Source organism: Glycine max, chromosome 5 (assembly GCF_000004515.6).
Source record: "Glycine max cultivar Williams 82 chromosome 5, Glycine_max_v4.0, whole genome shotgun sequence".
NCBI lineage: Eukaryota > Viridiplantae > Streptophyta > Magnoliopsida > Fabales > Fabaceae > Glycine > Glycine max.
The window spans coordinates 38,212,875-38,227,149 of NC_038241.2; the positions used below are offsets into that span (position 1 = coordinate 38,212,875).

The window sequence follows — 14,275 nt, forward strand, 5'->3', positions numbered from 1 at the left end:
TATGGGTATCCACAAATATGCAAGTGTAGATACCCCCGAAAATTAAAACAATATGTGAGTATTTTATCCAACAAGACAAGTAATATGTAGTTGTTATGTGTGTTCATCTCACTCAATTGTCATCTCTAGTTGTCATTTTGTACACATGGCATGCTACATAGGGCCCTCCATCCAAATTTAAGAAATGAAAAATAAAAATGCTGATGTGGCCTGGAACCCTCTGGTGTGATTAAGCATTGGGTTTTTAATCAGGTCAAAACAACCCTAGATTTTGGTACAGTCTTAATAGTATGTTTCATAACAGTCTTATTAGTTTCTAAAAGTGCTTTATTTTGTTCAATGATCCGACAAGAGAAGCATTTTATACCCGTTATAACGTACTCTGTTGGACAAATACAAGGCTCATAGTTGCAGCTGAAAGCACGTCCATGACCATGAGAAAAGGTACATAAAAAAATAAAAGCAACAATAAGATGAAGCCTCGCACACAGTACTGGCAAAGGCATCTAGTCAACTAAAGTGGCACCATGTTTGTTACTTTGTTGCCTTGGCGTCTCTGAATCTCCCTAGCCTCCTCATTAGTCATAACATCTTTGGAAGCCATGCCTTCTGCTTTACCACTTTACTTTTACCCTTTCCCTTATCACCGAATCATATTTTTGTCACTTCATTAACACTTGTAAAAGTAATGTGAACTCCGCCATTGAGGTAAATTACAGTATTGTTCTAAATCCCGTTACTCCTTTCCTAATTTCCTTTAACAATCCTTTTCTTTTCCAGAAAAATTTCTGTTTGACTTGACCCAAAGATATAACAATATTTGTACTATTGCCACTTTACATAAATATAAATAATGCAAGTAGATGACAGGATAGAGGGAAAATATTGCCACAAGTACTCCAAAAGATTTTAGTTAGTTAAAATTACGAGAGAGAAAAAAAATGAAAGAGAAGTTTTTGTTTGGACTTTGAATGATGAGAGAAAATAAAATAAAATAACCGAAAAGTTATTTATTTTCTATTGTTTAAATAAAAAATAATTAATTTTCTCTCTTCTTATCTAATCAAGAAAATGTGAGAGAAATACAATATATATTGTCAAATAATTTTTATATTTTTTAAAATAATAATTTATAAATGTATTATTTCAACACATTTTATTTCTCTTTTTCTTCTTTCTTTTACACGTAGAGACCAAAATGTTATTATAGGTTCCATCTAAATTACATACAAGATATGATTAAGAGATTGACAAATAACATGTTTCTTATGTATGTAATTAGGTTTGATTTCTTTATTCATGAGTATTTAAAAGAACATTTATTGAAAAAAATCCGTGTTTTTTAAATGATTCTTAGTATTACAAGATATTAATCTCTGATTTTCAACTTGAGAATATCCCAGGTTAAAAAAAAAATCCAATAAAATATTAATTTCTCTATCTTTTCTTATAACTAAGCAGTAAAGATACAATATGTCTTCAAATTTATAAAACCATTTTTCTTTTTTACTTTCACTTTTCCTTAAACAAACAAAAGCAAAATGAGCAGTGTATCCACTTATACAAGTAACGTTATTGATGATCTGACAGGCATGATCAACGAAGAAAAAGTACCAAGATGTTTTATGCCTTTACCTAACTAAAGAAACAAAAACATTTCTATAACTTTGCTGCCTGGCTGGTCTAAATGATGGTATGATCGTCCTCCTCTTCTTGCACTTCATGCCTTAAAAGGATCAAAAACTTGTTTGAAAAAAAGAAGGCAAACAAGTGCCTAAAGAATATTTAAACAGATAAAAAAAAAACAAGCTAGTTTAAAGTAATCAGTGGCCAGTGGGCTTTATGGTGAAATTCGGTGCACAAAAGATAAAGTAGCCACTGCACTCATGGATATTGAAGATCTTTGGGGCTCTTTCAATGTCTTCATTTTTGTCAATTTACACATGCGAGTTGTTCTTCATGGCTGGCATATCCAATTCGTCGAAGATTCAAGGGTCGATATACTTGATAAAGCTTGACGGTACATTTTTACTACTAATTAAAAGCATATGATAGCTGAAAAAAAGGGGGAAAATACTATAGAGTATGTGTATAATTATACAAATATCTTGCAATACGTGGTTGCCTTGCTGATGGTATACGAATTATAATATTGGTTGCTGGTAAGAAAAATCGGCTACAAATATAATAATTAGACTAATCATGTTTATAAGTAATCACACTCTGGCATTTTTTAATTGAGAAAATATAGTTGATTTTTTTTAATAAAATGAAATTTCCTTTGAGTCTTCGAAGTAACGTTGTCCCCTCTATTGATTAAATGGATGGGTATTAGAAAAATTTAATTGCACATAGTGAAATCTCTTGGCGACTTCTAGGCACTCTTGTGAAGAAGCGTCTATTTTAATGATAGAATTAAGGAAAATGCTAAAAATTACGAAATTTATTTTAGTCAAAATACCAAGGTTGATTTTCATGAAATTCTTCTTTAGTTTTATAATTATCTTCACCAAGATATGCTTTACAAAAAATCTTACCATAGATGTTGTGATTCGTGTGATTCGCACAAAAGAACTTTTGTACTAAACAGCACTGCTCTGAAATTAAAGTTGCTTAAAAAAAATATTTTATATTTAGGACAAATAGAGAATTGAGAGATAGAGTAACAATTTGAATGGAGGACGCCGATAACGACATGGTTAATGGTTTAAAAGACGCCGGCCGGCAAGGAGAGTTGAGGGACTTGAACGGCAACAATGATTAATTAAAAATGTCAACCATGTTAATGGTTGCAAGTAGTTGTGTTGTGGTAGCCGAGAGTCATCGGCGACAATGTTTGGTTGGTGCCACCAAAAATAGTTGTCCATGGTAATAGAGAAAATAGATGATGAACAATAAAATATACTCTATTTTAAAAAAAAAAAATATTCTAGTTTTTCAATTTTTATTATCAAAGAAATGTTTATTATTTTTTAACTTCAAATTTTAGGAAAATTTATTTATGTTCTTTAATTTTTTTTTGGTGAATATTTATGTTCTTTAATATTATTTTTACAGCTCTCTACAATGATAACTATTTGAGAATTTTAAACTTTTATTGTGATATTTAATTAGAATCATAATTCTCAAGATCTGAACTTGGAATTAAATATATTATGAATTAGTTAATTTTAATTTTATAGAATTTGAAGATAAAATTAAATTTTAAATTTTAATATGGGCAGCAAATGGAATTGTTCGGCTATAATTTTAAGATTTGATTCCAACTCTCCAATTCTAAATATCTAATGGGACCTAGTTTTTTCAAAAGATAAGAGACAATTTAGGTCGACTCCTGAAGAATATTTTCAACAATTAAGGTTGTGTGTGAAATTTAGTCATACCAAGAACTTGATTTAAAAAGTTTGTTAACAGCAGAGAAATTATCAGTTACATATCCTGTGAACCAAACTGATAATGTGTCTAAATAGACAACCAAAAGATCCTGGCTGTGACAAGAAAACAAAGCTGATCTAAATCTCAACCATAATGTAACAATGTGACATATTACAGAAGTCCAGAGCCATGATAGACATTCACATCATTTTTTTTCCCTGGTGGGAACACAGATCATGACAGCTCTCAAACACACTTCATGCTTAGGTACGGACAGAGCGACAGAGATAGAGAGAGAGACCCCACAAAAATTTACATGATATTTATAACATACAAATAGGGCAACAGCCAACAAGTCCCTCCCTAAGAACAACTCAAAAGATACCCCAAATTTGAAAGAAGGACCTTGATATTTATCTTCAGTGATAACAACAACAATAAATAATCATAGCAAGAAAAACACAGAAAGAGGTATATATAATTATATAATATGGTTGAACACATAATAATCATCAAAACAAAAAGGCCAAAAAATTAAAAACAAAAACTTTATATTCATATATGAACAGCTGGAAAGTTAATCTTTGAAGCACTGGTGTCTTGGTAGAAGTTGATGCAGGAATGTAAGCAAGCAATTCTGGCACTGTTCTTCCCCTTCCCACTTGCACATACACATAACAATGATGATTTTAGTCAGAAGGGGAAGGCTTGGTCTTCAAGCGATACAAGAGCTTCTTCTTCTTAGAGCTTGTGTTGTCAATGGTGAGAACAACTTTCCCAGGTTCACCAACCTTAAAACTGTTGCAAAGCACTGGTTCTTCTGATGAAGCAACCTTTCTAGCCTTCTGGACAATTACTGTGTAGCTTCCTTCTGAGCTTGGCACAAATTCTGCCCCATAAGTTACTTCCCAACCTATTACTCTAAGCTCCCAAGAGAGTAAGCAGTTCTGCACGTCCCCAATACACACAAAAATAAATAAATAACATTAAAACCATTCTACCATACAAGGCAAACATGAAGTCTCTATCTATTCATCAATTGTAATAATAAGGTACAGTATAGGATTTAATTGCTACATGTGGCTTTAATTTGCAGAGTTAAGTCCAATAACAGCTTCTAATAATAAATAAAAGATGTAGAGCATAAGTATGTAACCCTATACATGAATGGACATTAATGTCAAAATCAACATCATTAGGTAGTTATCAAGACTTGATAGAGTTTATAGGCTGTTGAATTTTTTTGTCCTTTTAGCACTTTAATTGTCCTCTTGAACCTACTGCCTCTTTCTTTTTCTCTATAATGTTTTTTCCCATATTTATAAATCCTTGCTAAATGTTGGTGGCTCTTGATTGAGCATGAATTTCTCTCATCAATCATTTTGAGGTAAAATTGGAATATCTGACAAATTTAATATTCAAGGTTATTTTATCTTTTGTACAACCTAGCTAATCAAACATCAAAGTGGTCCACACGTTTTATTGGTTTGCTAAACACAGAAGAAATTTGGCTCTTAGCAATATTGAGAAATGAGAATTACATGAAATAAAATTTAAATATTCCAACCTCCCAGCGGCAATAGATAGCTAACCAAAGAAACTTGCTTTCTATGTTTATTTTCACCTTTCTTTTTCAATTGGAGTATACCCTTCTGTATTTATTTTATTTATTCTTAATTTACTAATATGAGTGTTTGCTCCTGAATTTTTCTTCTGGATAGCACAATTTGTGGCATGAAATATGAGAAATATGCAAACAATGAATTAATTAAATAATATTGAGAAGAAAGGAATCCTATGAAAGATTCCCCATTCCAATGCTGCATTCTTTGGATTCTCAAAAACCAATTTACTACGACAAAAAAGCAATGGAAAACCCACCTCAGTAACTGAAAATTCCACCGAATGTTTTGCTGCCGGCCTCACTGTGATTTCTGTGACAGCATCGATATTTCCGAACTCCCCATCTTTGCTTAGTCCACCGTACTTCACGGGAAGCTGCTCCGGAGCTATGTATCTGAAAGTGCAAAGGGACAAAAATCAAAATCACCAACAAACCAAACTGAAAAACAACAAAGAAAAAGGCTAAAATTGAAACTTTATGTCCTCACCTCAAAAGGGTTTCCGTTGATTTGGAAGGCCCAGCAAAGACAAACTTGCTTTTGGTCCTCTGAGTAAGAAAAGGGCTTATCATCCTATTCACTGCCAGGTACCACCATGGCACATTAATAAACACCTGAACCAAAAAAACAAAGAATTAGAATAACATACATCTGAATTTGATCAGCAGGTCTATTGAAATAATGTGTTGTGTCACAATCTCAATTTTTGCACTTTGTCATTCAAAATTCCGATTCAATGAATACATTATATAGGTTATATCTCTTCTCTGGTCAATCTAGAATAATAGCTACTCATACTTGAAATTCCAACAATTTATCATTAGAAACAATGAATTGGAAGGAGTGTGGGAGAGTACCTGTTTGGCAACAAATTCAGGGTAATTGTCTTGAAGCAATTGTAGGGCATGTTTGGTGGCTTGTCTAAGTTCCCACTTGGCAAGTCCAGGGGAATTCTTGAGGTCATTAACATGAACAATGGTGCATATGCCACCAGGGTTGAAATCCAGCTTCCTTATACTCTTCTCCAGGAACTGAATTCTCCACCTCAGGAACTTCTCCCTCTTCTCCTCATCAGAAAAAGTCTTCTTGTACAACTCCTTGTTCTGGAACTCCCCATAGATGTTGTAACACACAGGGTGACCCTCCTTGTCAAAGCCATGCATGAACACCACCTTCTCCAACTCATCCCCGAGCTTCTCCTCCATCAACTCCTCCATCCCAAACTCCTTCCTCCACTGGATCGTGTTCTTCAGCATGGTGAATGCCTCCTTCACCCTGAACTCCCTCGCGCGCAGAAACTTCAGCAGAATCACATCGCTCCTCTCATCTGCAAGCAGCGGTATCCCCCAAATGGAAACCTCTTCAGGTGGAAGTGGCGATGAAGCTTTCTCTTCAGCTTGAGGCTGAACGGTAGAAGAGACAGCAACAACGGTCTCTTCAATGGCCTCCACAGTTTTTGCTCCATCATCATCCACCGCAGCTTCTTCATTCGTTTCTTTCACTTCCTCCTTCTTTTCCTCTTCCTCCTTTGTTTCAGCTTGCTCCTCTTCGGTTTTTGCTGGGGCAGCATCAGTTTTAGTTTCAGTTACAACTTCTTCCTTGTGAGCAGCAGTTTGTGGTGGTGGGTTCTTATTATCTTCTTTGGAAGAGAAGTGGTGGTTGTTGAGAGCGTCTTGAACGAGCTTCTTGAGGTCTTGGAGTGCCTTGTTTTCGTTTTCTGGGAGTTCAGAGAGTTTGGTGCTTTCTTCCTTGAATTCAGGGATGATGTTGTCGTTGTCGTCAGCATTATTGGGTTTGGAGAGGTGAGTCTCGAGAGTGACGGTTTCTTCAACTGGAACAGTGGTTGTTGTTTTTTCTGGTGGCTGTGGAACATCGGTTACTACCACTTCCTCCACTTGCGCCACTGACTCTTGAGGAGGTGGTGGTGTGGTTGTCTGGTTTGGAGCTTCCTCGGCCATGTTGGATATGGTAAATGAATGTGGTGTCGTCAATAAGGGGAAGGAGTAGTAGATGGAGATAGTGGTGGTGGTGAGAATGTGAGGGAGAGAGGAGTTATAAAGAGTGGTGAAGGTGGGGGAGTCATGACTATAAGTGTGGATTGTAGTGTAGTTGAGGGGGTGTAAGAAAAGATCGTGTTGCGTTGTGCCAGCTAGGAAAGGGCAACCTTAACGTAAAATGTGGGACCCGTTTTGTTCTGTACATTCGTAATGTAACGTTGTAATTAGGCAAATCATCGGCAGTTTTGCTGGCTACACCTTCTCAATTATCCAACAGATCATGGCCCTACTTACCAGTTACTCACTCCCCACTTTCCAACCCCAACTCATTTTTTATAACTTTTTTTTAAATTATTTTATGAGTTTAATGTTTATATTCTATTATTTAATTATAAATTATTATTTAAATTATATTAAAAATTAATAAATTTATTATATATAATAAATTATGATAGAATGATTTATAAAACTTTTTATACCGTAAGTATATAATCAATTTTTTATTTATTTTATCTAACCACAACATTGATATAACTATATAATATAAGAAATTTAGGAATATTTATGGATTTGATTGTTGTAAATTTACATCCAATTAAATAGATTGGATTTAAAATTCATATTCATTTAATTAGATAAAAGGGATTTTATTTTTTTGAAATTGATTTAAAATGGGTTTAAAATCGGTTTATAGTTTAAAATCATTTTTGTTTTAAATTTAGCTTTAAATCTTAAATTAATTTTTGACCTATTTTGACTAAGACAACTTTTAGCTAATATCGATCATAATTATTTTTGGTCGACTTTGATTATGGTTATTTTTAGTCAATCGAGGCTATTTTTGCCCAAGGTCAAAATTATTTTTGGTTGTGGTCGGTTAGGGATTCTTAATCAATGTTAGTCGATGATATTTTTTTAGCTAACATTAGTTTGGGCTATTTTTGGATGATAATAGACATGATTATTTTTTTTTTGTTGATATAGGCTAGGATTTTTCAGTCAACTTTGGCTAGGGTGTTTTCAATTGGTGTCGGTGGAAAATATTTTCAACCAATGGTGACTAAGGTTTTTTTGGTTGACGTTGGTCGATGATATTTTTTGGTAGACAACAATGAGGGCTATTTTTTGTCGACATCAATTAGGGTATTATTGGTCAACGTTGGTCAAGACTATTAGTGGGAGATATTTTTTGACTCATGTCAGCTAGGGTTATTTTTCGTTGACATCGACTAGGATTTTTTTTGCTGATGTAGGATGATGGTAATTTGTAGCCAGTGTCGACCAAAAAACCCTAATTGTCATCAGTTGAAATTAGCCTCGACCGACATCAACCATAAATAGGTCTAGTTGATGTCGAACCAAAAACATCACTAATTGACTTCAGAAAAAAATCCGAGTTGACATTGACCAAAAAAAATCTCATTTGGCGCTAGACAATAGCTCCCACCAACGTCGACCAAAAAATCCTATCTAGTGTCGACAAAAAAAATTACATTGATTGACGTCAACTAAAAAAACCTAGTCAACATCAGTTTTAAAATAGCATTGCCAAAAAATAGTCTTGATCGATGTCGATTGAAACAAACCCTAGATGATGTTGGTCGAAAAATAGTCTCGGTTGACATACACTACAAAAATTTCTAGTTGATGTCGACAGGAAAACAACCTCGATCAATGTTGGCGGAAAAACATCATCATTTGAAAAAACTCGAGATGGCATCAATAAAAAATATCATCAACCGATGTTGATCGAAAAAGCTCTAGACAACATAGGAAAAAAATAATCCCAAGCAACGTTGGTTGAAAAAATTTATAGTCAACATTTGAAAAATATCCTCAATTGATATCGGTTGAAAAACATTATCAATCGATGTTGGCAAAAAAACTTCGACTAACATCTATTGGAAAAAACATTGATGAATATGAGTCGAAAATAATCTTAATCGATGTCAGTCAAAAATTTACTTTTAACCGACTTCGATTTAGATTATTTTCACATAAATATTTTAAAATCTAAAAGTTTAATAAAATATCCAATTCAGATCCAAATAATTAATTTTGATTTAAAATCCAAAAAAATAATTTGAATATAAAATCAATCCATTAAAATGGATTAAAAGTGATTTACATATAATCATTATGGAATGGTTTTATATAACAGTATTTTTTTAACACCCCTACGTTTATATGGACTAAAACTGTTTGGGCTTGGCGCAATTTCTGAATAAAAAATGGAAACGGTAAAGATTCGCCTACTGAGGGATTTCTCTTTACGGTATCGCTCGGTCCGGCATAATTCGAATCGGACAAAGTAGATGGTCACACGAAGTGTTGATAAAAAAATGTTTTTTATTTTAATTTTTTTATCTTTAAACAATTTCAAAATTTTATTTTTAGTAAAAAAAATGGATCAATCTTATTTTGTATATTTGTTTTTCTGTTAACATTTTAGATTCTCTCGTCAAATAAAATTGTTAAATAATAAGGTGATAGTCAAATGATAATTATATCATCAATTAGTTTGATGTGATAGTTAAATGTAAATATTTTTTTGGAAAATTATATATATAATTTCTCATATTTTCATAAAATTCACTTTTATTCCCTTAATATTCTTTTGACTGATTTTAGATTCTCATATTTTTCAGGAAGTTTACTTTTGGTCGTTTAACAGATTTTTAATTGATCTTATTATTTTCTCAATTATTATTCATCATTATTTATAATCGGCACCCATCATCATTTATTTGTCTATCTCTTTTCGTTTCAATTTTCTCTCCCTCCTTTCTCTTTTTTCTTTTATAAAATTTATGGTACGATTTACTGTACAAGTATATTTTTCAAAAGGAAGCATTAGAGAACATAGAAAGAAGTAAAACTGTAAAAATGTAGTGTAAATACCAAAAAGAAAAAAATGTAGCGCGAAGAGTGGAAGAGAAGCAATGCATGGCTACATGGGCTCGTAGATTTCGCAGTCTCAGGCTAGAAATCATAAATTTGTCCCATATAAATAAAAGGTTGTTGTTTCTGCACTTCTTTTTTAGTTTCAGAATGACCGATTCAAAATGATTACAGATTGTGGCTTTCAGGATGGCCAATCCAAAAGGTAAATAAGCATTCTAGAAAGGGTGTAGAAAGCAACTTGGAGGTGCAGTAAGCAACAACCTAAACGAAACCGGGTTCGGCATGGGACAAACGTCCATGGCCTGTCAGGTTTTAAACACTCTTTCAATTCATCATGGGCTAACTCATAACGAAATTAGGGCAGTTGTTATATATACCTCACTCTTTTGATAATGTACCTCCCTTTGGTTTTGTTTGTTAAAAAATGCCCTTTAATTTTGCTTTTATCCACGCTGAGAATCATCTGAAGCGCTTTAAACATCTTTCAATTGTTATGACATCTCTTTCTCCCTTTTGTTTATTTTGTTAAAAAATGCCCTTTTGTTCCGATGCGGCCAAGAGTGCCTCCCTTCACAAATGGGTCTCGAGAGATTCTCTTACTACTTAATTTCCTACCGCTTTGACGATTCAACACAAAACATCTAAATGAAAATGTAATGTTTATGCGTGTAAGATACAAAGTTTAATTTCACATTATAAAATCACACGGAAATCTCACACAAATGATATCCATCTCACCCCACACCGTGATAATTTGATTTCGTTGGAATTAACAAAACCCATATCCATCCCATATAAACGGAAAAAACTAAGATTGAGGAGCGGTGAGAGCGAGGCAATGGCAATTCTAAGATCGAGGAGAGGAGATTCCTACGTGAAAACATACACGTGTTTAGGGTCAAGTTATGATAAAAAGTAATTTATTATATTTTTAAGTTTCTATTTGAACTTATTATCTATTATATATATTATATTTTTAAGTTTCTATTTTATATTTGAACTTATTTATATTATTTAATATTTTTTTTTATAGTTATCACTTTTATACATGTCATTATTTCTTTCAGTTAAAATATGAAAGAAAACTGCATAATAAATATTATGACTGAATTAAGATATTCGGAAACATTACTATAAAAAGATTAAAGTGAATGAAAAAGAAAGAAAAGACAAAAAAAAAAAAAAATTAAAGTATACTAAAATGTATTAGCGTAAAAGTTAAAGAAGTTGTTGAACTGGTCATCGAGTTGGAAAAAGATATATTTGAGAACTGAACCAATTATAATTGGCTTTGTTCGTATTTTGAACTAGTGAAAGTTACTGATTAATTTAGCCAATTCGAGCTAAATTTATTTGTCTGTTTGGTTTGAACTTTGCATTATCGAGTTCATCGAGTCAATATGAAGATGAACAGCTCACCTTTTTCTCTTCCCTCTAACCTCCCCCGTCGATTGATCCCACCCCGGCCATCCATGCACCTTTTTCTCACCTTCACTCCCCCCACCATACGCATACTCTTTTTTCTAAACTCATCCCAACTCTTTCGTTTTTATTTTTTTATTTACTTTTCATAGAGTGATCTTATGAAAACTAATTTTTGTAATTTTTTATTGTAAAAATTAGTTTCCGTTACGTAATTTTCGCAAGCATCTTAATTTTCTTGATTTTTTTTTTTGTTTTTCTTTACAAGAAAATTTTATAGAATGAGGAAGACATGATTATCCATATTTCAAGTTCAATTAATTAAGCAGCATACTATGTACTAGCCTCAACAAAAGATGTGCATGCATGTGTAGCTGGATTTACCACTTAACCATTTACTTGTAAACTCTAATATGTAATTCGAAAAGTAAACGCACGCAGTTAACCTGTTTAATAATGAAGCAAGATATGATGATGCATACCATAAAATGGCACCGAACGACAACTTTATGAATATTGTGTGTAGTCATTCTGTTCCTCTCCTATTGGAGTTACATGAGTAGCAGCTTATCGTGGCAGCTTACAAGCCTTCTCTACGCACACGTTGCTGGTTTGCATGTAAAACTGATCTTTTCCATACGTAAGCCAAGGTCTGATCACACGTCATTCACACTTCCAATCCATATTATATAAGAAGATCCAAAGAGCCACACTTTTTTCCACTTTGAGTTCGAACTAAACAATTCAATTCAATCTGCCTCGATCATGGAGAGGAAAACATTTGGGTTTTTGTTCTTGCTCCTCCTTGTCTTAGCTTCTGGTAAGATACATATTTATAGTTCCGTGTTATTCATTTGGGGCACATAATTAAATTATTTTTCACGTATGGTATTTGATTTTTTAACTTAATATTAATTGTTTTTTTATTAATACTTTAATTAATTTTTTTAATCTAATATTGATATTATTTTTTCATTTATTTAATAATTATTTTGGGGGGAAGATAGGAATATCTTGACCATATATGTGACAAGTTGATATAATGAACTTTTAATTTCTCTTGTGACTAATCTGATGGTGTGAAAATAGATGTGACGGTGAAGAGAGCAGAGGCGAAAGATTGCTTGACAAGGAGGCACGGGTTCCAGGGTAGATGCTTATTCGACAGGCAATGTGCACATGTGTGCAGGAGCGATGGTTTCATCGGTGGTCAGTGCCGAGGCCCTCTTCGCAAATGCTTTTGCAGCAGGCCATGTTGATCGAAATTACTACTGCCAAAGAGGCCATGAAATAAACAAACAAACAAATAAATAAATAGCTCTAACCGACACATATGTACGTAGTGTCGGGGTTCTAGCTAGCTAGGTAGGTACGTGTGTCTTTTGTTATCGATCCTAGTTTGGTGGAGCAAGTGTGGCATCATGATCTAGTTATATATATATGTCGTGATCATCTTGCTCTGTTCAGCAATAAATTATAATGGAAATTAATAAATTAGTTATGCCTTTTCAATTCTCCCCTGATGTGATTATTAGTGGTAAATGAGAAATTAATATCCGATGTACGTGGTGCCCACCATAACCGTAATGTATATACTCTAAACAAAATTACAACACCTCTCTTGAGGATAATTTATATATACTCCAAACAAAACCCCCTACACGCAATCCATACTACTCCTCATATGCAACGCAAGCATTCCCTGAGATTTAAAAGTCAGATTATTCTGTTCAATCTACACATGCTTGAGTGTAAGGCAGTAAAAATAGACACCTCACTAGCTCAAACATTGCCTCCAACATAGAAAAAATGTTTTATTTTGATCAAGACGTTAGTTTTGTAGACGTCGTCTGAATTGTGAACTAGTTTCGTTTTTTAAAATGTTTTGCGACACGATTTTAAGAAACTCAATTTGCACATTTCTTAATTTTATTATTTTTATTATTATTATTCCTACTGCCAAATCTTATAATAAAAATTTAAGTAATTAAGGAGCAAATAAAAACTTCATATATATAGATTTATCTTTCCTTTTATATCAAAAGGGTGAACGTATGGATTAGGCAATAATTGAGGAGTGGAGGGAAAAATATTTTTCAAAATCATATAAGAAAATTGATATGCAAGCGCGTGTCATTTTCTTGATTCTTTGCTTTTCATCTTGTGTGTTTATTAAGGACTTTATTGCTGCAGATTGTGCAGCTTTAGTTGGGTCTCTGTAGTTAATTTGTTTCTGGTTTGGGCTGTTGGTCCCTCTTGTTCAGAAAAAAAAAATCTAGTGTGTTTAAATGAATTATTTGAGAATTTTAAAGAATTTAGCAAATTTTTTAATTAAAATACTTTCATTTTTAAAGATATAATTTTGTCAATGTACATGTCATGGATTCGCAATTTATTTTCTATATTTAAAAAATCTATTAAATCAATCCATGTGCATGTAAACGTACGGTTTGATCTCTATCATTGTGAATTCCTTTATACTACCTTACTTAATTATTATAAAGTCGATCTAAATTAAGAATGTGTCTTGAATTTTTTATAATATCAAATCCAAAATGTCTTTTCATTAATTTTTTTTTATTATAAAAATATCATTTATTAAGGTCAGCTCTAGAATAATATGATAGCAAGAGAAATAAAACTAATTAATGTTTGTTAGTTTTGTTTGTATGATAGTTCTAAAAAATATTAATTTAAGATAATTTTTTATATTTTTAACTAAATTTGTTAATCTTAATGACATGTTGAACATTCAGAGAGGCAGTACTGCCTCTCTGATATCTTCTAATAAAAATCAGAGAGGCAGTACATTTTTAATTAATTTGATTTATATACATGTTGAACATTCTTAATTTGACTTATGTATGTTATAGGTAGTGACTAAATTAAGAATATGCATATTTACGTATAGGGATCATATTAAGAATGATACACGGACTATAAGAATGTGAACAG

The 14,275-nt window shown here is 32.7% G+C and overlaps 2 protein-coding genes across 2 annotated transcripts; one reads left to right on the plus strand and one right to left on the minus strand.

The window, feature by feature from the left end:
• Positions 1 to 3,833: 3,833 nt before the first annotated feature.
• Positions 3,834 to 7,100, minus strand: LOC100804544 (patellin-3). The gene is made up of 4 exons (XM_003525106.5): positions 5,855 to 7,100; positions 5,487 to 5,611; positions 5,257 to 5,392; positions 3,834 to 4,322 (listed from the first exon to the last, which is right to left on the minus strand). Exons 1-4 carry the CDS (start codon positions 6,953 to 6,955, stop codon positions 4,065 to 4,067), a joined length of 1,620 nt encoding a protein of 539 aa, XP_003525154.1. The 5' UTR covers positions 6,956 to 7,100; the 3' UTR covers positions 3,834 to 4,064.
• Positions 7,101 to 11,983: 4,883 nt separating this feature from the next.
• On the plus strand, positions 11,984 to 12,832 carry LOC100306228 (defensin-like protein 1). Its single transcript, XM_003525107.5, has 2 exons — positions 11,984 to 12,140; positions 12,410 to 12,832. The coding sequence occupies exons 1-2, from the start codon at positions 12,086 to 12,088 to the stop codon at positions 12,577 to 12,579; spliced, it is 225 nt and encodes a 74-aa protein (XP_003525155.1). The 5' UTR covers positions 11,984 to 12,085; the 3' UTR covers positions 12,580 to 12,832.
• Positions 12,833 to 14,275: the final 1,443 nt, after the last annotated feature.